At 36.5% G+C, this 22,290-nt stretch overlaps 1 protein-coding gene and 1 long non-coding RNA gene across 7 annotated transcripts in view; one reads left to right on the top strand and one right to left on the bottom strand.

Moving 5' to 3' along the window:
* Nucleotides 1-21,222, bottom strand: part of GPHN (gephyrin) — a 456,579-nt gene extending 435,357 nt beyond the window's left edge. For 2 of the 6 annotated variants that reach the window (XM_036011096.1, XM_028508289.2), the window contains exon 1: nucleotides 20,597-21,220. In XM_036011096.1, coding sequence (XP_035866989.1) covers nucleotides 20,597-20,660 — 64 coding nt within the window. In that variant the 5' untranslated portion in view covers nucleotides 20,661-21,220. Of the gene's footprint in view, nucleotides 1-20,596 lie in introns of all 6 variants that reach the window. The other 4 variants (XM_036011094.1, XM_036011095.1, XM_028508290.2 and 1 more) reach the window with 4 other exon arrangements.
* LOC118497247 lies at nucleotides 20,639-22,084 on the top strand. Its single transcript, XR_004899777.1, has 2 exons — nucleotides 20,639-20,768; nucleotides 21,424-22,084. It is a non-coding gene; the product is annotated as an uncharacterized LOC118497247 (long non-coding RNA).
* The last annotated feature ends 206 nt before the right edge of the window (nucleotides 22,085-22,290 follow it).

Raw genomic sequence — 22,290 nt, 5'->3', positions numbered from 1 at the left:
TTTTAAAAAAAATATGAGATAGATATGACCTAATAAAATGACAATTTTTTAAATCCAACTATAATAGTAATTACATTAAATGTAAACAGAATAAACATACCAATAAAAATGCAAAGACTGTCAAACTGGATCAAAGAAACAGATAAATCTATAGTATGCTATGTCCAAGACATATTCTAAATATAAAAATATGGATAGGCTGAAAAGGAAAAAATAAATTGTAGAAATATTGATGAAAAGAAACATAGAGTGATTATATTGACAGAAGCTCAAAATAGATTTCAAGGCAAGATATACTATTTGGGATAAAGGACATTTCATAATGACATAATGGTTCAAACATAAATTAAACAATCCTAAATTTTTACACATTTCATAAGAGCTCCAGAATACCTAAAGGGAAAGTTGAAAGGACTGAAAGGAAAAACAGATAAATGTACAAATCTGGTGATTTTAAGATTCTTTTGTCATGATAAAAACAGGAGAAAAGCCCAATGATTATTTTAAAAGCCCAATCATTTAAACAGGATTAACAATTTGACCTTATTAACATACAACACTAGCATCAACAAACTACAGAATAAACATTCTTTTCTAGTACACATGAAATGTACCAATCTAACACAAACTCCTTCAATGAATAAAAAATATAAAACTTTCAAATGGTTTATGAGGCCAGCAAACCTTAATACCAAAATCTGAAAAAATTTTACAAGAAAATGACAAGCTAATCTCTCTCACAAATAGACGTAAAAACCCTAAACAAAATATTAATAAATTGAGCCAGCGATACAATACATCATGACACAGTGGAATTTATCCCAGGAGTGCATGCAAGGTTACTTTAATAGTGAAATCAATCAGTGTAATTCACCATATGATAGAATTGAGGACATAAATCATCTGACTGATCTCAATAAAAGCAGAAAAACTATTTGATCAAATTTAAAAACCAGAAATAATTTAGAAAACTCAAAAGACTAGGAATGGATGGGAACCTCTTTCATGTGATAAAGGGGACCTATAAAAACCTATAGCTAACATAATAATTAATGGTGAAATACTGAACATTCCCCATTAAGTTCAGATATAAAATTATCACTATTTCTGTTAAACATTGTTCTGAAAGTGTTGGTCTTTGCAACAAGGAAAAAAAGAAAAAGTATAAAGACTGGAAAAAAATAAGTAATATTATCATTATTCTCACATAATGTGGCTATATACACTGGAAATTTAAAAGAATCTACAAACTGTTAAATATTTAAAATAAGCTAATTTAGCAAGATTTCTGTTTGTAAGACCAAATTACAAAATCAACTGTATTTCTATGTGTTAATATGAAACTGGAAAATGAAATTTAAATAATACCACTTACAATAGCACTTTTAAAACATCAAACAGCTAGCCATAAACCTAACAAAATGTGTGCAAGATGTACCTTGGACACCATAAAGCACTGCCAGAAGAATTTAAAGACCCAAGTAAGTGGAGAGATAATCCATGTTCATTGAGTGGAATATTCTATATTGTTAAGATGACAATTCTCTCCAAATTGATCTGCAGCTTCAGTGCAATCCCAATCATAATAACAACAGACTTTTTCATTATAATCTGATTCTAAATGTATATGACAACACAGAAGCTGTAGTATAGCCCCTCTTGTCCAAAAAGGAAAAAAAATGTTAAATAAAAAATTTGGAGAAATCATATTACCGGACATCAAGACTTGGTATAAAGCTACAACAATTATTAAGACAGGGTAATGTTGGTTTGAGAACAAAGAGCCCACTGCACAGAATATACACTCCATCTGATTTACATATCCTAATAATCCAGTGGGAAAAGAATAGTTTTTTTCAAATAAGGGTGCTGAGTCAACTGGATATCCACATCTTTAAAAAAATAATTCTTAATCTCTACCTTACATCATTTATACAAGTTAATTTGAAATGCGTCCTAGAACTTCAAGTAAAAGGAAAAAGGATAAAGCTTCTAGAAGAAGCTTTTGCAGAATAATTTCGTGACCCTTCAGTAGGCAAAGATTTTTTAAATAAGAAACAAATAAAACACACACAAAAAAACACTAAACATAAAAAGAAAATTTAATAAATTAAACTTCATTACTATTAAGAATTTTTATTTAGTAAAAGATACTACTAAGACAGTAAAAAGACTAATCACAGACTGAGAGATATTTGCCATATATATATATCCAAAGTTCATTACATATATCCATAATTTGGAATTGTAAATAATTACTATAAATCCCTAAGATAAAGACAGCCATATTAAAAATATTCTAAAAATTAAAATATTAAAAGGTATTCAATATCATTACTGATTTGGGAAATGTAAATTAGAAGACACCACACAGGGACTAGAATGGTTAAATTTAAAAAGACCAACAATACCAAATTTTAAAAAGAATGTAGACATACATTACTGGCGGGGATAGAAAATGGTACAGCTTTTTGAGAAAACAACAACCCAGCAACTGTACACCTAAAAATAGGACAACATATTCATCAAAAGACATGTATGGAAAATTCACAAATAGCCAAAAAACCAGAAGCAATTCAAATGTCTATTAACAGAAGAATAACCAATGATCTATTCATTCAATGGAATACCACATAGCAATAAAAAGAATAAACAACTGCTATATACAACATGGATGAAGATCATAGACATAATAATGAATGACAAAAGTCATTGTATTTATATAAAGTTCAGGAACAGGCTAAGTTAATCCTTGATGATAAAATCAGAATAGTGATTACGTGATCTGGGTGGTACTTACAAGGGTCTATACATATGAAAAATTCATCATGTTGTACAATTAACATTTCTGCACTTCATGGGATGTATGCTATATCTCAAATTTAAAAACTGTTACAGCAGGTAACTCAAATGGGTGTATATTTTTAATAAATGCTCTTACTACAGATGGTATACTGTAAATTTTTTTTAAGTATCCAAAGACTAGAAATAAGGTGGCCTAGGTGTTAGACCTAAGTCTATCATTTAGAGGTGTAACCTTAAATCATTTAGCTGGGTCTTAGTTTCTTTACCTACTACAGGGGGTTATTATAGATAATCTTTAAAGTTCTTTCTATATCCAAACATGTGAGTATTTGAGATAAACTGTTTAATAAAAAATTGAATTCTTGCCCTGCCTGGTGTGGTTCAGTGGATTGAGTGCCAGACTGGGAACCAAAAGGTTGCTGGTTAAATTCCTAGTCACGGCACAGGCCTAGGTTGCAGGCCAGGTTCCCAGTAGGGGGCATGCGAGAGGCAACCAGTTGAAGTATCTCTCACATAGCATGCTTCTCTCCTTTTTCTCCTTTCCTTTCCTTTCCCTCTCTCTAATAATAAATAACTAAAATCTTTTTAAAAGTCAAGTTCTCAAATTTTAAACTACCATATAGTCATCCAAGGCCTGAGTGCAGCAAAATCAAGTTAGCTCTTGTAAGTCTAATTGAAGAAAGTTAAAGCCAGATAAGTGCATGTTGCTGTTTATCCTGAATTCCCAATATCTATATTTAAGCTCATCTACTTTAGCCTAGACATGCTGGTGCCACCCCTTCAGCAGTCAAGAAACCTGACAGCCAGATTACCTTTCCTTGCTTTTCTAAGCATAGGTTATTCACTCTTCCAGGCCCTGCTCAAACACTATCTTATTTAAAATACCATCCCTCCTACAGCCATTCAGTCAAAATTAACTGCTCCTTTCTCTGTACACCCACAGTATGTTGCTTGTACTTCCATTATAGCTCTTATTTCATTCTGTATTGTAGTTACTTGCTTTCATGTACACAAGTAGTCCCTTTCCAGAGGAAGGATATACCTACTCAGCCGGCCAAATCAGCCAAATAAACTCTGGAAAATCAGTGGGTAATCACAGAGTAAGATCACCTTCATATCTGATTCTATATGAATGGTAGCAAAATGAAATAGTAGATACTAATGCTGCTGTCCCCTACTCAAAGCAAGAAAGGATTACAATGAATATTCAAAATACTCAACTAATTTCAGTCCTTACTTGAGCCTTCTCTCCAGCAGAACAATGAAACAGACAAATGCAGATAGTTGAAGAAAGAGGTACCAGGCCTGTATGAACAAATTATTTTATGTTCATACATAGATGGTTAAGGAGGAGACAAGTGAATTACTTGGGAGTTATATATTCAGCATCACTTTTCCGTTAACTAACCCTGCTTCTATCCATTTGTTCGTGTAATGTAACTTCTATCCCCTGATCACAAATGATTGGTCCAGGACAAATTTTTTCTTCAAGAATTTCAGAAACACAACTGTGAAAGTCAGTCCTTGTCTGAACGGCTAAAATGGGAAGATATAAACAACACAGGAGCTGTCAGTGGCAGTTTTTTCCATTGTGGAAAGGCAGATCTGTGGTAAGAGAAAATAAAGTTTACAGAGTGAAGCAATGATAAGAAAGTCTTAAGGCCCTTAAATCCTGAGTCCAATACACCTAGGGTCTCATCCAATACTTAGGTTTTATGAGATAGACATCCCATTATTCTTATAATAAATTTCTCCTTTACTAAAGCTAGTTCAATTTGAGCTGCCACTTGCAATGAAAATAATCTTGTACTAAACTATTACTTTGATGACCCCCAATTAAACATGCTTCCTAGTATTCCTAGTCTCTTCCCACAATAGCTCTGATCCAGGCCCGTAACTATTTTGACCAAGAGAATAATGGCAGAAGTGAAGCTGTGCCAGTTTCTGGCTTAAACCTTAATTGGCGTGGCAGCTTCTGCTTCATTGCTATCACAGTGTTAGCTCTTGGAATACTTATTGGAACCCTGCCATCATAACATGAGGCTAATGAATTAGCCATGTGGAGAAACCCACATACAGAAGAACCAAGGCCCTGGACAACAGTTCTAGTCAAGCCTCCAGGTGGCTCTGCAGCTATACCAAAACCCCAACCAATGCCTTCTAACACAGAACCACTGAGTCAATTCACAGATATGTGAAAGACATTAAGTTGTAGTTTTAAGCAATTAAAGTTTGTGATAGTTTATAATGTAAATTCTAACTAATATAAAAGTTCAATCCATATGCAAGTAACTTGGAATTGTACTTTCCTAACACAGACTATGTCTTGGAACACCGATTAGACAATTCTGGCCTGCCATCTGTTTTTGCAAGTAAAGTTTTATTGGAACACATTTTGTTTACTTACATGTTGTCTATGACAGTTTTCATGCTACAAGGACAAAACTGAGTACCTGTGGCAGAAATCATATTGCCCACAAAGCCTAAAATATTATTATCTGGCCCTTTACAGAAACAGTTTGGCAAACCTTATCATATAGTACTGGGCAAGTGTCTTAACATAATAAATGACTTGACATGTAAACCTACTTACAGCCAATTCTTCGCACTTAAAGGTCAAGACTATATCTATGGGCATATCTCATTTTGTTACCCTTTGCTTTATTGTGCTTCCCAGGTATTGTGGGGTGTTTTGTTTTATTTTACACATTGAAGGTAAAAGTCTACACAAGCAAAAAGAATACAACTCAAATGATGGCTAGCATTTTTTTTTTAGCAATAAGGTATCTTTTTAAGTTATATATGTACATTTCTTTAATATAATACTATTGCACACTTAATGTGCTACAGCATAGTATAAGCATAACTTTTATACACACTGGGGAACTAAAAAAATTCATGTGACTCACTTTGCTGTGATACTCACTTTATTGCTATGGTCTGGAACCAAACTCTCAGTGTCTCCAAGGAATGCCTGTCATAGTTGTAGCCCAACACAATGCAAAGTACGTCAAATGGTGCATACTTGCCATAGAATTCTTGCAATCCCTCTCTCCAAAATTTAGATGTTGAAACCTGTATTTCCCCAGTGTGATGGTGTTTGGAGGTAAGAACCTCCCAAATGAGGGTGATTAGTCACCTCCCAAATGAGGGTGAAGACCCAAAGAGTTGCCTCCCCTCTCCCACCATGTATGGAGACAAAGATAAGACAGCTGTCTACAGAAGTATGTACTCACTGAACACTGAATCTGCTGGTACCTTGATCTCAGACTTCCTAGCCTCCAGAACTATGAAAAATAAGTTTCTGTTGTTTATAATCTACCCAGTCTATGGCACTTTGTCATGGCAACCCAAATGGACTAAGACAATACTGACCTGAGTTGTACTGTTTGTTACCAAGTCAGGCTATGGTTAGACTAATATATTAATAATGGACAGAAAAACAACCAAGTAATAAAATCAGATCCATAGCTATTTAGCTGCTTAAAAATTCCTAATATAGCCCTGGCTGGCATAGCTCAGTGGATTGAGCGCGGGCTGGGAACCAAAGTGTCCCAGGTTCGATTCCCAGCCAGGGTACATTCCTGGGTTGCAGGCCAGAACCCCCAGCAACCGCACATTGATGTCTGTCTGTCTGTCTGTCTGTCTGTCTCTCTCTATCTCCCTCCCTTCCCTCTCTAAAAATAAATAAAATCTTAAAAAAAAAAAATTCCTAATATGAGGATAGGGGTGTCTCCATAGCAAGTTTCTCATGTATTAGATATGAATTACTTCTGAATATACTAAAAATCAGAAAAGAATAAATATTTCATTATGATACATAATTGATAATTTTTAAAATTACTGTTACTTCACAGATCCATCTGCAGAAACAAATTGGAAAATTCAAGTCCAGTATTAACTTAAGTCAATGATTCTCAAACTCTCCTCCCAAAAATTATCTAAGGTAGGCACTGGTATTCTCCATTTCACAGATGAAAAAAACTGAAGGTTAGAGAAGTTAAATAACTCTAAAACCTGACGTATAAACTCAGATGATCTAATCCAGAGCCCTCCTACTATTCTGAGTACAGTAAGTCCTCACTTAACATCATGAATAGGATCCTGGAAACTGTGACTTTAATGAAATGGTGTATAACAAAATCAATTTTACCACAGGCTAACTGATGTAAACAATACTCAAGTTCTTTTTCTTTATTATTAAGATTTTTTTATTGTTGTTCAAGTACAGTTTTCTGCCTTTTCCCTCCACCCCAGCCCAACACCCCAGCCCTCCCCATTTCCCTCCCACTGTTTCCACCCGCCCCTGTTATTGTCCATGTGTCCTTTATAATTATTGTTCCTGCAAACCCTTCAGCCTTTTCCCCTGAAATTCCCTCACTTCTCCCCTCTGGTCACTGTCAGCCTGTTCTCAATTTCAGTGTCTTTGATTATATTTTGCTTGTTTGTTTTGTTGATTAGGTTCCTATTAAAGGTGAGATCATATGGTACTTGTCTTTTTCACTGCCTGGTTTATTTCACTTAGCATAATGCTTTCCAGTTTCATCCATGCTGCTGCAAAGAGTAGGAGCTCCTTCTTTCTTTCTGCTGCATAGAATTCCATTGTGTAAATGTACCATAGTTTTTTTGATCCATTCATTTACTGATGGCCATCTAGGTTGCTTCCAACACTTGGCTATTGTAAATTGTGCTGCTATGAAAAAGTTAACTTCTTAAAGCACATTTCTGGCAACAACCAAATTTCTAAATGAAGCCCCCAAATACTTCTAATATTAAATATTGAAACAAATATGAGTTATACTGACATTTAAGAAAAAATAATAAAAAACAAATAGGCAATTATTTTCCAGCCTGCTTCTTCCATTTCAGAGTCACAGGTGGCTGGAACCTGTCTTGGCAGCTCAGGGTGCAGGGAGGGAACTAGCCTTGGATAGGACTTCTTCAGTTGCAGGGAACATCACACACACCCACACTCACTTGGACAAGGACAATTTAGACACACCAATTCATCTAATGTATGCATCATTGTGATGTGAGGGGAAACTAGAGTACACAAAAAAAACCCACACTGACATGAGAAGATCTGTAAAGTCCATACATAAAGGAGTTATTTTAAATATGTAATGGCAATAATCATAACTTTTTTTTGGAAGGAGTACTAAATTTACTTTCCAGATCTCTGGTATATTACCATAATTAAAATTTTGAAAGAAAAAGGTAATACCTGAAATACCTCTAAACCATTATTATTCTTCCAAGCCTGATTGTGTGAATCAGTTATTACTTACATGCATATAATTTTTACTCTAAGTCTAAGCATTTTGCAATCCAAACTCTCTATAGCATGTGGCACTGAACGAAATAAAACTGCACATATTATGCAGTGGAAGTAACAGCCATTTAGTTCCATTTACACTTGGCATGAATGTCAGTGTCAAGCAGTTTTCTAGCAGTTTTTCCTGTTTGAAGGAAAGTATTTCAGATAATTTTTGCTGATATTAATAGATTATAGATAACGTGAATACAAACCATAAAAGAATGGTAAATATGAGGTATGTTTCTGAGATTAGGATTAATAAGATTTGAGAATTGAACGAGATTTTAGACATCGTCTATTGCACTTCACATTTTACAGATAATGATACCAAACTCCCAATGGAAAAAAGCCAAAATAGAAATTGATCTAGTGTTCCTTCCCCATAAAGTAGCAAAAGAATCAAGATTGGTCCTCTTAGGCTTTGCTATAATAGATTTTCTAAGGTAATAAATTCAGCCAATATTTTAATGTAAAAAAAGAAAAAGAAAAAATAAGAGGTGATGAGTGATTGGGAAAATATATATTTTAAAGGTAAATACAGAATAAAAGAATTCATTTTCATAGTACATATGGCTGTAGGAAACCATTATTTCTACAGCAAAAAGAATAAATAAACAGATCTTACATAAATTTCCAAAAGATCACTTGCAAAAGAAAGATCACTATTTCCCAAAGAGGTGTTGAATATAACTCGGGCGTGTCCTGAAGAAGTACTTCATTATAAAAAAGTTTTGGAAACGTTAGATTAACTAAAGTTAAACAGGATTTACAATTGTATTTCTCACATCTTTAATATGCTAATATGCTTGAATAGACCGAGAATCTCCAAAAGGAGGGATAGATTATATAGCACTTTCCAAATTCATTTGACAATGTAAAAATTTCTTCCTAACATACTTATAACATTTCCCAGAAAAGTGTTGCTAGCACAGAATTTAGAAAACACTGGAAACAATCATTTGTAGGGAAAAAAAAGGACTCAAGATGCATAGCTGATCATAAATTTTAAAATAAAGCAACATGAAAGGGCCATTGTAAAAACTACTAAAATTTTACTATTATATGTATACTACTGTCCTAAAATGTTCTTTGATAACCATTCCTATGTAGAGCATGAAAAAGTGGAAGCTATTGTAAATGATACAGATAAATAACCACTGTTGACATCAGGTGGCCCTGGAGTTAACACACTAATTCTCACACCTGATCTTGCTCCAGTTCTAATTTAGAACTATCTATCAGAGGATCATTTTCACAGAAGAGGCAAGAGAAAGAAGAAATGGGATAGATGTAATAAACTATACCAAGGCCTCACAACTTCAGGGAACTTCTAGAAAGAGCTATCTGCTCAACACCCTTTACCCCTTCTAGTGGCAGAAACTCCCCTTCTTTTGAAGGCCTCCCTTTCCCCTATGTTATTCTGGTGAAGCTGCCTATTTGGTGTCCCACTCCCAAGACAGACAATATGATAAAGAACTGGCCAATTAAAGTCGTCATACTCCTAGTGACAATGACTGGCCCAAAGATGGGCATGTGAGCCAAGCCGGATGAAGGAGCATCCTGGAATGTAACATACAAATGCCATGAGAAAGAAAATCTTTTCTGTAGACTCACTAGTCGGGAAGGGGAAAGCATGAAACTGTTCATTACTCTATCTCCTAACCTGCCTCTCTTCCTCAATTCTGGCTACATAAGGAAGTCAGCCTGCAATATACTCAGAAAATCAAAGCACTGAAATGGAAAATGTGTATGTGATCACATTAATAACCTGATCACACTACTTGAGTCCCTAAAGTCAGTTCCTCCTCTATACTCTGTGGCTATATAAGTTAATAAATTCCCCTTTTCACTTAAACTAATTTTGAGATGGGTATCAGTCATTTGCAATGAAAAGGTCCTGATTCACATATGAAACTAACTAAAAAAAGAGATAATCTCAAAAGAATTTGTAAAGATTAAAAAGATAATACCAAATGAAGATGAGAATATTAATTACAATTAGCACGTGCTTTGTCAAAAGCAAGTTTGTAATTCCTATCAAAATTCTAAAATTCATTTACCATTAACCCAAAAATCGACTTATCATATGCAATCTTACATTTTAAAAAACTCATAAGTATGCAGTGATAAATGCACAATAGTGTTGTCTACATATGTCACAGTAAAAAAAATTAGAAAGCTCAATAACCATCAATTGAGGGTTGATTAAATAATAAACTATAATGCAATTATAATAGAGGCATTAAAAAGAAAGATATGTATCTATATGAGCTAACTGTTAAATTCCAAGGAGTGTAATGTAGTAGTTAAGAGCTTACACTCTAGGAACAGGCTACATGGGTTCAACAGGAAGTTTGGCCTCTTATCTCAGTGATTTGACCAAATTACTTAACCTCTACTACAATTTCAACTGTAAAACAGCCATACTATTATGAGGATTAAATGAGTTAATAGGCTCTAGAAAAGTATTCTATACTTGGTAAGCTCTCAATAAGGTTAACTATTAGTATTTTCCCTGATACAAAATGATGTCCAAGATATGCTGGAGAGAAAGGGTGGTGCAGAATACTACCTATGTTACCTTTGAGGCAAGATTACAAACTCAGATGCCTATGGGGTGAGGCAGATCAACATACTTAGGTTGAGTGGGAATTGTGGGAAGCTGGACAATAACAGGCCTTTATCTCAAGGGGGCAGCCACTCTAACAAACTACTGTCATGTGAGAAAGAGGTTACAGTGTGGCTGAATCTTAAAAAGCTAAAAATATTGGTTTATATTAAATATGTATTTTAAATGCTAGAAACATACTTTTTTATGAAAACATACTGTGGGTCTAATAAAACATGTTACTGGTCATTTCTGGCCAATTTGCAAATTCTGATATAATGTCAGATTCAATATGTGCATATTTAAAGACATACTTGTATATACAAGAAAAAACAAAAACAAAATTCTTGAAAGTGGTTAACACTGGAGAGACTCAGAAAGTAAGGAGATAGGGCTTAATTTCACACTTTACCTTTCTGTACTGTTACATTTTACAAAGCACAAATACACTCTAAAAAGTTTTTGAAACTAAAAATATGACTGAACTAAATTCAAATGTAACTCCTATTACATGGATATTAATTTTATCAAAATACTATTTTAAAAATGTGCATTAAAATAAAAAATTTCAGTATTGACTCATAAGCGCAATGGAAAAATGATCCCTTTTTAAGTGATTCATCTTTTTAATGTTTGACAATAATATTTACTCTACTGAATTTCTTGTTTCCAAGATATCCAAAAGTTCTTAACCTGAACCAGTCTTTAAAAACAGTTAATTTCAAGTTTACTTTTTTAAATGTTCTTTTTAAAAAAGAACTTAACAGTACATAGAGAATTAAAGGAAACATTTCATTGCTACTTAGAACTCATAATGTACTTGCTCTCGTCCTTTTGCAAGTTTCTGCATTTTTATTAACATTTTCAGCATTGGGCAGATCCAATTAACCATGATCCTGAAATCTCAACGTATAAAGAAATAAGTATAGTTATAAGTAATAACCCATTTATCTTTAATGCCCTCAACCCAAAAGTGAAAATACTTAATTTTGAGACCTCATTTAAAGTCTAACTGAATATGATACATAATTCTTAGCAAGGTTGTTATGCGCTTCTCAATACTATAGCAGATTATAAACTAGACAGGGAAGGGCAAGTATGTAAAGTCACAATTGAACAGCAAATACAGAATAGAAGCAAATACAGTATAGACCACATTACCACACTCCACAATAACAGATTCAGAACAGAATATAAACTATAATTGCTAAGAGTACAGTCAGACCTATTCTTGAAATCTGGCACTGCCACTGATATAACCTTGAGCAAGTTACTTAACGGTAACTTCTCAGGCAGTATAAGAAGAAGGAATGAATAACATATGCAAAGTGATAAAAACAAATAGAACACATTTATACTACATATATATGCCTAATAGATATTACCTATAATTAAAACTTTGAACAAAAAATAATTATATTATGTTCATTCAATACTTTCTATCTTTAAAAGCAGGCAATGTGCAATAGTTTAAAAATTTATGTCAACATATAGAGGGCGCAGGGAAATATGAAAAGATGCTCAGCATCACTAGCCATCAGAGAGATGCAAATTAAAACCACAATGAAATACCTTTCACACCAATCAGAATGGCCACCATAAACAAATCAACAAACCAGTGCTGGAGAGGTTGTGGAGAAAAGGGAACCCTAGTACATTGTTGGTGGGAATGCAGACTCGTGTAGCCACTGTGGAAAACAGTATAGAATTTCCTCAAAAAACTAAAAAAGGAACAGCCTACCTTTTGACCTGGCAATTCCACTGCTGGGATTACACCCTAAGAACACTGAAACACCAATTCAAAGGAATCTATGCACCTCAATGTTCACAGCAGCACAATTTACAATAGCCAAATGCTGGAAGCAACCTAAGGGCCCATCAGTATATGAGTGGATCAAAAAACTATGGTACATTTACACAATGGAATTCTATGTGGCAGAGAGAAAGAAGGAGCTCCTGCCCTTTGTGACAGCATGGATGAAACTGAAGAGAGTTAATGCTAAGTGAAATAAGCCAGGTGATGAAAGACAAATACCATATGATCTCAGTAATAAGTGGAACCTAATCAACAAAACAAACACGCGAACAAAATAGACATTGAAATAAAGAACAAACTGACAGTAACCAGAGGGGAGATGGAAGATAATGGGGGAAAGAAGGGGAAGGGTCATCAAAGAACATGTATAAAGGACCCCTGGACAAAACCAAAGGGGGTAAGGATTGAAGGAGGAGAGTGGGTAGGGCAGGGGAAAGTGGTGGGATGAAAATGGAGACAACTGTACTTGAACAACAATAAAAAAAAATTTGCATCAAAAGTGGCTTGAAAACAGTTTTGGTAATTACACTTACCTAAATCAAAAATAAAATATAGAAGTACTTTACTCCTAGAAATGCAACATAAATTAAGCATGAATTTGTCAATATCCAACTTGATTAAATACTGTGTTCATATTAGTGCTAAAATACAAGCTCCAAGAAGACAACATCTTTTGTCCGTTTTATTCACTATTGTATCCTTCACTAGAGCACAGAACCAGGCTAGTGGCAGGTGACGAATATAAAGTATATTATTTCCTTTGTTCTTCACATTAACCCTATAAGGTAAGCATAGTTACCCACACACAAATCTAAGGAAATGTAAACTGTGGTTAGTGTCTTGAAAATGATAGAAGAGGTACAACTTTTGACTCTTATTTTATGCTATTTTGCTATTTTGACCATGGTAGTTAACCTTCAAAATAAGTAAGAGCATTTTCAAAATTTCTTTTACCTACAATTTAAAATTTTCATTTCTTAAGATGATATTTTTAAAAATTACCATAATATTACCCTAAAATAATCCCCATACATACTATGACCATCAACTAAGAGGCAATATATTAAATTTGATAGTATAAAATGTCTCAAATACACATGATTAATATCACCCTGTTACTAGTTATAAATATATTGTAAAACAGCCCTACTTGGTGTGGTTCAGTGGATTGAGTGCCAGCCTGCAAATGCAAAAGTCACCAGTTCGATTCCTAGTCAGGGCACATGCCTAGGTTGCAGGCCAGGTTTCCAGTTGAGGATGTACCAGAGGCAACCACACATTGATGTTTCTCTCCCTCTCTTTCTCCCTACCTCCCCCTCTCTCTAAAAGTAAATACCTAAAATCTTCAAAAAAAAAAATAGGAAGGGCACAATAGAAGTGAAGAATACATCACCTGTTTAAAGAACTCTAAAATATATCTTGAATAAGATTTTTATACATGAAGCTGCTGCCAAAAGCACCAAAGCAACATATAAAGGGGAAAGGAAATAAAGATTATTGAGTACTGTATATACTCTAATTTAGACATACAGGGTAGGCATTTTCACATATATCATATCAGCTAATTCTTAAAACTCTGGGAAGTATTGCCATCTTCATTTTGGAGAAGGAAACTGAAATTCAAAGAGGTTAAATGACTTCTCCTCATTGAGGGCAAACCAGAGTCTGAAATCCAACTCTGTTTGACTCCAAAGCCCTTTATAAAAACATAACTGCACCCCCCAACACACACACCTTTCAGCCTCCCACATGTACATGATTACAGTGTATGGACAACAATGTATAAACACTGTAGGAAAACAAAGATAGACATCACTGTAGAGAATAAATCCTAGGAAAAATTTTGTTGAGGAAGTGAGGCTGGAGCTAAATTTGAAATTAAGGGGAAAACTGAAACTACTGTTAACACGAAAAGGGCTAATGGCACAAAAATTTCTAAATTAAAAAAAAATCTAAATACTTTTCCTTTAGTTTATACTGACAGTACCTGATATCTCAAAGTTTTATCTTTTCTTCCAGTTCTTATTCTCTTGCATTTTATATATAATTTACCTCTCTCCTATAATCATTTTCATTGTAAAAACAAACAAAAAATAACTAAGCCTGATACCCTCCCTATATTTCTCTTTCCAGATGGTAAAGATGCTGAAGGATAGAGATATATATTGCCACAAAGCTGAAAGTGATCTCAGAGAATGACTTCTTCATGTTAGTGGAGAGAAAAGTTGCAAGAGGGAGAGTTAAGCAACACTATTCAAGGTTATAAAGATTTTACTGGCCATGCTAGCATTAGAAAATGAGTCTTCTAGTGTTCTATGACCCAGTGCTCCTTTAAATTTTTTTTTGGCCAAAGTACTAATAACAGAAAAATGATGAAGTCTGGAGTTATGTAATGGGCTCACTTGAAATTTCTTTGAAGTTTCAGATTTTATCTTAGAAGCTCATGTGAATTCTACACTCTATGCCTAATTTACTCATTCTTATCTAATATTAAAGTGGTTTAAATTACATAATCTTAAATAAAATAGATACATTTGATTTTATTAACCAAGTCACTCCAGTAAGTTTAATAAAATTTTAAAAGAATTATTATGTTTGTTCCCACTGCTTAGATTCTAAGGTTTAGAATCAGTAGCATATCCTTTAAGACAATGTGATGTACACAAATTGTGTGATGCTCTTTTCACCAAATCTCATTTCTTTGCTTCTCTGTGTTCAAATTAGTAAAATTTTAAATCATAGTAAATTTAATTCCATCCTTACAAAATGTATAGTTACTGGCAAAACTACTGTAAAAGTTGTTGAGCTTATTTCTTTTAATTACAAAAGTTTCAAGAAGTTCTACTTACTTAGTTAAAATTAATTAAATACAATACACTTAGGAACTCACTAAACAACCTGGACAGAACTTATATGTGTCAATATATCACTGAAGGTCACTCACAAATTAAGTAAAATTGCATGCTATTTGTATTATTATAACTACACTCCCAATTACTTTTAAGCAGGTTAAATAATCTTTTCTCCTTCCCAATTTATTCTGTCTGCCCAGATGTGAAGGAAGAAATCCCTATGGTTTCATTACTTTCTTTTTTAGTATTTTTTTAACATCTCAAATTCCAAATATGCTTTATTAATCTTTAATACTACTTCTAGGAGCAAAGTATTGATATTATCTGTTTTACTCACTGTTTCAAAAAAGTACCCTATTCAATTTAACGTGAAATCTATCACTTGAAAGAGTAAAAATAGACTCATACACCATTTCCTTCTCAATAACATATTGCTGATTCTCCACCATATAGCTCAGTTAAAGTGAAATTGTCATGTGAGTTTTTAATAAAGTTAAAGCTCTTAATATGTAACAACCTATGGACTAATAGTTTATAAAGTCTTTGGTCAGTGATGATAGTATTAAGTATATTTATTAGAAATTAATTTAGTGATTTTATACTTCAACTAAAATTTTAATTCTCCAGTACATTGCCTGCAACCAAAAATTCATGAAAGAACAACCTAGTTTGAGAGATATGCTTCCTTTTAACAAAGGTCATACAGATCAGCGTTGGTATGTCTGCCAGAATACACAATTCCATTTGGTAGGATTTAAGTTTTGTTTGCAATAGTGATTTGGCTACTTAATGACAACATCTATTCTCCAAACAAAGATATATTTATATATCTTCATCAACAAATGGGCTTTTCAGGATGTAATATTGACAGTTATAATGTACAAGGATAAGCCTGAGGAATGAAATAAAGGTTATAAAGGTAATAAAATAAATGCTTAAACAATTCAAGAGTTATAAGATTATCATCTCCTTTGCTTAGAGTTTGGTTTTTAAATATTTTGAATGACTGAAATACTCCCTACATGTAACTACTATTTTAGTTGTTCTAGTATACAATTAGTCTTTTATCTCTATTATCTAGTCTTACACCTTGTTCTAATATCTCTTACTGATTACAAATATGCAGCTTTTTTATTGCAAATGTGCAATAAAAAAGAGTATTATCAAAGCAAAAGTATGACTTTTAAAATGCCCTTTCCTGAATATTTGCATCATTTCGCATCCATGCCACTGTTAGTGAAAGTTTAGGTAATGAATTATCATCTTTAGCTAACTGCTTTGTTATTGAACATTAGCAGTGGCTAGCTAATATAACATTAAATACCAATGGAACATAATCTGTCTCATTCTCTATTATGCATACATGTATTCATTATTTTCCTGATGTCTCAGAGAAACATACATAGCAGTAGAACTAATGTACTCCCTTGATAAACAGTTTCATTAGAAATAGAAAAAATTAGGTGAAAAGTGACCATTTGAAATATAGTTACCCGGCTGTGTAACTGTTAAGACCTTCTAGAAGTTTAATTACTACTAAAGTTATCAAAAAAAAAAAAATCCTATATCTGCCCTACTCCTTGCTTCTAATTTCAAAACAGTAGATACTTGTTTGTTTGCCCTATATTATTCATCATCACATTGTCTTTTGTCTCTGTTATAAACAGCAATAGAAATAAAGAACATTAGAAACATATATTAAAAACCAGATATTAGATCACAAAAGACCTATAACACTTCATTTATATATAGTAAATCAACATAAAATAGTTACTAACAAAAATATTGTTCCTAGAAATGAATAATAATATTCAACATAAAATGTTCCCATGGTCACCTATTTTATATACAAAAATGTTCCCAATTTTTCTCATTAATGACTATAACTAAAATATTCATGTTACATTATCATAATTAAACTTCCAAGCCCTAAATAATTCAAGATTTTAGGTAAAAGAATAAATGACTTAGTAAATACTTTCTTTTCTACCATTATTCTTTCAAAATTCTAATAGTTATTTGATAAGGAGTTTCAATAGACTACATAATATAGTTGCCAAATACATAACTGAGCTAAAGATTTTTTAAAAAGTCCAGAAGATGAAAAGTTTCAAAGTATAAATATTATCTTGCAACATAAAACAAAAATTGTCACAAAGAAACCAATTAAAGATTTAGAAATAACAATAAAGTTTCACAAAAATACTACCACATTGTAAAATGTATGCACAGGTAGAGGTACTTTCCACTACCTCTGCAAAATAGATTTAGATAATATTTTAAATTCCTATTATGAAGCATGCAGAGGATATTTTATAAAACAAGCCCTTCACCTTTAAAAAGAGGCTCAAATTACAACTCATAAAATCATAGTTTTAAGTGTGGCCTCTAAACTCAATATTCTTAAGTATAAAATCATAGTACTTAAGTTCAGTAAAAAATAATTTCACACAGTAAAATTGCAACATTCGAAGTTCTACAAGACACAAAATTGCACAACACACCTTCATTTTTATAGGGGGATTTTTGTTGCACAAAATTAAATGGAATGTCAAGAGCATAAATATTAAGCTGTTTGTAATGAAATTCACTACTTGCACACTGAGAGCTAGTGCTCTTTCGTCTGATTCTTCTCCCTGTTTCCAGGCTCGATCATAGTAGAAAATACTTATATCAGTAACTTTTCAGGTAAAAAAAGGTTTTAGTATTAAAAAAAAAGAGTTATTTCTGACTTCAAATATACCATAATCAAATCCTATTGCCCTCTGTTACCACTTCTCCCAAATCTGCAACTTTCTCTTCATTCCTTCAGCTACATCCTTATTCCTGACCCTAGACTTTCCCCCTCAACTACTGTACCTCATTCTCATGAGACAGCTTCTCCAGAATATCTTCAACTCCACTGGCAAAGTTCTCTTCTCTCCTTCACATTTTGTCAATGTCACCTACCAATACCACCTGGGCTTTTCAAGGCCTTTGCATTACATTGTTGTTCTGCTTAAGAGCCTCATCCTCACCAACATTTTCACTTACAAGGTTCTTCCACTTCAACAACCCTTAAAAATATCAAATTTTACTTAACCTCTGGTAAATGTATTAAATTCTGCCTTCAGTAATCACATTTGATCCTAATCCATCTGAACATGGAATTCCTTTTACATTTAGTACTCAAATGCACAGATAATTTATTTAGACAATTTTGTCAAAATAATTGCATACACTGTTTCTTTAGTTGTTTGTATATCAATCTTATCCCTACTGGACTGTAGGGTTACAGATAAAGGGTGCACCTTTCAAAGCATTCTCTACAACTATATCACCAACCAAGCAAGATGATTCACTAAATAAAACTATCAGGGGAAGCTTAAATAAATTTTAAAAAAAATTAAATCTCTGTGGTTTAACTTTAAAACACTTATGACTTTTCATGTCCATGGTCAGCTGATTGATATACTTTGGTTTTTATTAAGTTTCGTTTTTCACTACTCTACTCGCTTTCAAAACATGACTACAAATCAAAGAGTAAGTTGAGAGTTGATACAGTGTATACACTTCTACACCTTGCAATCAGATTCTTTGAAAATCAGCAATGTTAACTCTAACGATTCTGAGATATAAGTGAATCTTTGCCCAAGGCAACAGTTTCGGCAGAGAGAGAGAGGGAGACAGCGAGCGAGCATAGCTCATCTTCTGATGTGGGGGGATTCCCTTTCCAGCAATTGGTTTAGACTAGTTTCTCTATCCAAGAAGCTTTCGATTAGAAAAATTCAATAAATCACCATTCACATCTGGAAAGAAAAACTAGGAAAAAGCAACCCATTTACTTAAAAGAGTGGGTGGGGTGTCATGGGTATCTCCTTTTCATAAAACTCAGCAGCCAAATTAAGCTTTGTACTCAGTATCTACTGGCAGAGATTTTTTTCTACCTAATAATAAAAGCAAGTCTCATTCAATTTAGTCCCTTCTCGAGCACCGTCTCAACCTGTCAGAATCTGACAAGGAAGAAAAAATTAAAAAGAATTGGGGCGGGGTGGGGAGGGGGACACTAGGATTCCCGTTTACATCACTTCTTTTGCCGAAATCACAACAGTAAATCTTGGATTTCCTTCACTCTGAACTAAACCCTCAGATTCTAAATATAGTTCTTTAACCCCCTCCTTGCCACTCAATTACACATAAGCCTTGTCAACTACGGAACCACAGCAGAAACCCCTACAAACTGGCTTGCTATTCATCTCGGAAGTCATGCCCTGCAGCAACTGCCTATCGCCGAACTGAGGGACATTACCCAAATACAACGCAACGGAATCAGACATGCAGGGCACACACCGTTTCCGCGAGGGAGGGAAACGCGACCGGGAAAAGTGCGCTCATCACCAGCCTCGGGACCAAGGGGTGAAGGGGGAGGGGGGGGGAATCTAGAGGGGAAGAGGACAGAAGAGCCCAAGTGGGGGAATCCTTCTCTCCCAAGTGAAATGGGCTGGATCCCCAGCAGCAGGCTCAGCCAGTCAGTCCCTCAGCGAAACGTTGAGGCGGGCAGAGGGCCCATAGCTTCGGAAGGCGAAATGCAGACACTTTCCGAGGTCCGGGTGCAAGCCGACCCCCCACCTCTCGGGGGAAACTAAGGGTGTCCCATGGGGGGTTGAGGGGAAGCCCGGCTCGTGAGGGGCAGCCCGAGGCTGAGCTGAGTTCCGCCTGATGAACACCCAAGTGGTGTCCGGCGCGTGCCCCTGGCAAGCACAGCAGGAGCAGCGCGGGGCCACTTGAGTGGGGGAGGGTAGCGAGGGGGTGGAAACGGGATTCCCCCCCTTTCTTGGACGTGCATTAGCGGAGGAAGCGCGCGGGCCAGCCCAGCGGCGTGCTTGACTGCGGAGCCCCGGGATCCCGCCGCCTGCACCGGCATCAAGGAGCCCCGCAGCGCCCGCCGCACCGGCCCCTTGGTCCCCAGGGTCCAGGGACTTCGGCTGCGAAGGCGCTGGGGCCTGGCATCCCACGGGACCCGCTCCTGCTCCCGGGGGGCCCCACGGGAACACCCCAACCTACAGCAGATCTCCGCGGTTGTAAAACGCCCCCCTTTCCCGTCCCTCTTCTCAGGCTTCCCTCCTCCCGAGGCCTCAAAGAAGGGTCACCACAGGCAGGAAGCCTGAGGCAAGTCGGGGACAGCGGCGGTGGCGGTCCCGGACCTCCTCCCCGGTTACCTGTGAGGACTCCGACACGGATCTGATGGTCGTGGTTAGTAAGGATCATTCCCTCGGTCGCCATGTTTCCCAGCGCAGTCACCGCACTGACAGGAGCCGGGAGAAGCCGGAGCTCGGAGCGCGCCGGCCGGGAGCGCGCTCGCCTTGGACAGCGCGAGAGCGGGAGCGCGAGGTGAGCGGGGAAGGAGGGGGAGGCGGCCGCGTGCCGGTCGGCCTGCGCCCGGGGGAGGCCGCGCCAGGAGCGCGCGAGTCCGCGGGAGGGGGCGGAGTCGGGACGCGCGATCCGGAGCTGGGTCTGGAGCGGCGAGCTGCAGGGGGTACACGCTGTGGCCTCTGGAGCGGAACGCGCGGAGGTGTCCGTCAAAAGCGGGCCAGACCCGGGCGGTTCTGCAGGGCGCGAGAGCCAAAGCGCCTGGGAGGCTAGAGACTGAGCAGAAAGGGGAGCACAAGCTCGGGAGGTTGTGGGGGCGGGCTTGAGGACAGGGCGGAGCTACACCGCGAGGCGTGGAACTCCTGGAGAGTGAGGGGAGGAGTGAGAGCAGGGTAGCGGAGTACTGGAAGCGGGAAGGAGCCGCCACAGCCCGAGGAGGGCCGGCGAAGGCTCCGGGACGCGCGAGTAGCGCCGGATTGGCTGGGAGTGCGAGGAGCGGGTGCGCGCGGGGCACGAATGCGGCCTCAGCGGAGCGCCAGGCAGAAGCAATCCCCTGCCGAGCTTGGGCGCCTCTCTGTTGGCGGGGCCTCTGGCCGGCACTTTGGGCTTCGGGGCCGCTCTCCTTAGCCGAAGAGGAAAGGGCTTCGCTCGAGGGGCCACTCCTCTCATCCTTCAGGAGCTGCCGGCAGATTCCCTGAAGGCTCCAAGGAACCTGGCTGGCGCTTAGACAGCTGCGTGGGTGGCGGAACGGCGGCTACTTGGACACTCCGTGGTGGGTCTTGAAGAAGTATCCTGTCCAGCCTCTTCCCGATTGCTTCCTCAGTCTGTTTCTCCCGAGCTTTAGGGCCCCATTTCGAAGTCTGTGTGTACACGCGATCTTTACAAGCTTAGGAGCCTGCAGCAGGGCATCTTAGTGTAGATAACTTGGCTTTTGCAACTGCGGCTCTCCTGTGGTTTTGTGGCTTCTTCGATACAGTCTCTGCTTTTCAATGAAAAGCACCAATTTTAGTGAGAAGGTGCCCCGCCCACCTTAACCTTGTCACAAAAGTGGAAATAGAACCCAGGCTAAAGCATTTGAGTTTCATTTCAGTATTTGTTACCACTTTTTTTTCAAGTGTTTTGCATAAAATGTTATTAATCGCCTGTGGCTATTTCATATCAGTTTCCTAGTTCCCTTCTTTTAGCCCTTTCAACTTATAAATTTAAAAAGTTATATATGCACGTATATATTTTTCCCTTGGGTTCTCAGCCATGTTAAAACCTGGGAAACTTGAAAAGCAAAGTGTCCGAAATGTATAATCAACCTTGGTGCACAATTAAAATCTCAGTTTGATGGCTGTGAGTTTTTTATTCTTCCATTTGTAGCATGGATTTGACCTCTCACTTAAGATTCACATTGTTAGGTATTTCATTTTAAATAATGGGAGTACAAAGGAGATGGTGAATGGAATTGAGGTGGGGTAAATTAATAAAATAAAATTTGAGTATGTGGATTGCTAGTGTTTCCGACGATGCATTAAAAATTGAAGCCAGATCATGAATC

Source organism: Phyllostomus discolor, chromosome 1, assembly GCF_004126475.2.
Source record: "Phyllostomus discolor isolate MPI-MPIP mPhyDis1 chromosome 1, mPhyDis1.pri.v3, whole genome shotgun sequence".
NCBI classification, from domain to species: domain Eukaryota; kingdom Metazoa; phylum Chordata; class Mammalia; order Chiroptera; family Phyllostomidae; genus Phyllostomus; species Phyllostomus discolor.
Note: the sequence above shows the minus strand (reverse complement) of the source record. Positions and strands in the feature narration are given on the sequence as shown.